The sequence below is a fragment of the Sorex araneus genome, chromosome 6 (assembly GCF_027595985.1).
Source record: "Sorex araneus isolate mSorAra2 chromosome 6, mSorAra2.pri, whole genome shotgun sequence".
In the NCBI taxonomy this organism is placed as follows: Eukaryota; Metazoa; Chordata; class Mammalia; order Eulipotyphla; family Soricidae; genus Sorex; species Sorex araneus.
The window spans coordinates 156477990-156480665 of record NC_073307.1 but is presented as its reverse complement, the minus strand read 5'-3'; the positions used below and the strand labels follow the sequence as shown (position 1 = coordinate 156480665).

At 40.1% G+C, this 2676-nt stretch overlaps 1 protein-coding gene across 1 annotated transcript; it reads left to right on the top strand.

The window, feature by feature from the left end:
- The first annotated feature begins 367 nt into the window (after positions 1–367).
- LOC101555062 (olfactory receptor 1440-like) lies at positions 368–1330 on the top strand. The gene has a single exon (XM_004620483.2). It carries the CDS (start codon positions 368–370, stop codon positions 1328–1330), a length of 963 nt encoding a protein of 320 aa, XP_004620540.2.
- The last annotated feature ends 1346 nt before the right edge of the window (positions 1331–2676 follow it).

The window sequence follows — 2676 nt, the reverse complement described above, 5'->3', positions numbered from 1 at the left end:
GACAAGTCTCAGAATGGAGATGTTACTGGTTGGTGCCCGATCGAGCAAATCGATGAGCAACAGGGTGACAGTGACAGTGACAGTGGTAATTCTTACATAACCACAAAATATGAAATGGGAGGCCATGAGAGTAAAGAATATTAGGGAATAGAGTACAAATGATATTAATGTACTCTCTTTGTCACTCAGAGTGACAAATAAACCAAGAAAATTAGACAAAGCTTATGTTCATCTATGAAATCCAGAGATTGACTCAACATCATGACTGGTAAATATACAGTCATCTGCAGTACTAAAAGGTGAAAAGCATTGAAATTTCTGTTTTTGAGAATAAAACCATGTTTTTCTTTTCTCTTTTTTTTAGTAGATGGAACCAAGCGCCTCTATGGAAGGAAACAGAAATTACTCCTCAGTCGTCATGTGTGTTTTTCTGGGACTCACAGATGACAAAGAGCTGCAGCTTGTTCTCTTTCCCATCTTCGTAGGGATCTACCTGGTGACCTTAGTCTGGAACCTGGGTCTGATCATCCTAATCAGGATGGACTCCCACCTGCACACACCCATGTACTTTTTTCTTAGCGTCTTGTCATCGATAGACATCTGCTTTACTGCTTCCATCAGCCCCAGGATGCTCTCAGATTTCTTCAAAGAGGAAAAAACAATTTCTTTCACTGCCTGTGCCACCCAATATTTTGTGGCAGCTTGGATGGGTCAGGCTGAGTACTGCCTCTTGGCCGCCATGGCCTATGACAGATACGTGGCCATTGGTAACCCCCTGCAGTACTCAGCCATCATGGCGCCTGGGCTCTGTCAGAAGATGGCGGCTGGGGCCCTTGGAACTGGTTTCCTTTGTAGCTTGCTTGAAAGTGTCCCCTGTTTTAATATGTATTTCTGTGGGCCAAACGTCATCCAACATTTCTGCTGTAACATATCTGAGATTATTCTCCTGTCTTGCTCTAGTCCCTTCATCACCCAAATCATCCTTTTCCTTGCAGCCATATTGGTTGGATTTGGCTCCTTGCTCATTATCCTGTTGTCTTACGGCTTTATTGCAGCCTCCATCCTGAAAATATCCTCCGTGAAAGGTAGTGCCAAGGCGTTTAACACGTGTGCCTCCCACCTGGCAGTTGTGACCCTCTTCTATGGCACAGCCTTAGCAGTGTACATGCGGCCTAGTTCTGACCACTCTGAGAAGCAGGATAAGGTGCTGTCAGTGTTCTACATTATCGTCATCCCCATGTTAAACCCGCTCATCTATAGTCTGAGGAACAGGGAGATCAAAGAGGCCCTCAAGAGGATGATAAAGAAGGCTACATTCTTTCCTCAGTAAGAATGATATTCAGTAATATTGCCTGAAGAGTAGTGAAAAGCAAAAGGAATAAGCTGAAAACCACCATAATATTTGTAAAGGTATTATGATAATGTTGACCGATTCAATTCTTTAAATTTCCTCTTTAAAACAGAAGCAATGTTTTGTCATGTAAATATGTAACTGTGATTCATCATTCATTTGGCAGACACAAGCTCTTACCATATAGACTGATAATGAAATACACATGGATAGTTGTTTGACCTGGGAAAATACTTCAGTTGCTAATGGCATTTCAGGAAACCAACCTGCAGGAAAACACACTCATGAAAGAAGCCTCCCCCCAACCACTGGCGTTGCTTTAAATTTTTCTTACATTAGAGAGAAGGAGATAATGCATTGTTTTCCCTAGAAAAGATAGACCATATTCTGCACTTAGGAAAAGTATATGTGCACCCATTTATTTACTTTTTTAGGTGCTATCCCTATTGTTGCTCAAAGAACCATGGGATGCTCTGGGCTGAACCTGGACCTCTGGCAAGCTAGTGCTCTAACCCTTTGAGCCATCTTCCCAGCCTTACCCCCAAGTTTATAAAAAGACATTGTTTTTCAAAAAATAAAGTGTGACTGCTTTTCAATTATATTTCTAAGGTTATTTTCTATAAATTTTTGAAATCAATTTGAATTACATTTCAGATTTTTTACCAGTACAAATAACATAATTATAGATAATTTAAATTTTTGTATAGCTTTCTAGTTGTATTAAAACAGATCTCACAGAGACTTCAAGAACTCTTCCTTCTGTATTAACAAGATATTCCCCTAATACATTATGCTCTTAGAATCATTTAAATTTACTTCTCACATTTTTATTTTTATTTTATGTGTGTGTTAATTTTTTTAATTTTTATTGAAACACTGTGAGAGCCATTACAAAGTTTCGGTTTAAGTCTCGGTCATACAATGATGAAACACCCGACCCTTCAACAGTGCACATTTTCCCACCAAAAACCTCAGTATCCCCACCCCCCCCAATGCCACACCCTCCTCCTACCTGGGTGGCAGACGATATCCACGTTACTCTCTCTCTACTTTGATTACATTCAACAATTCGACACCAAACCCACCATTATTATTTGGGATTTTAGTCCAAAACTCAGATCTGCCAAAAAGACAACATTAGATAATTTGTTTTCTATTGCTGATTATGAATTTCATATGATGATGTGGGGCCGCTATTGAGGGTGTGCGATTTTGGAATTCTGAAGTTTTAATAATTAAATCTAGAGGAATTTCTGCCAAAAGCCGCTGTGTCCCGAACTTTGTTTCTGAGTCTCTGGGATCGTGGCCGATAAGCAGCTCCATCA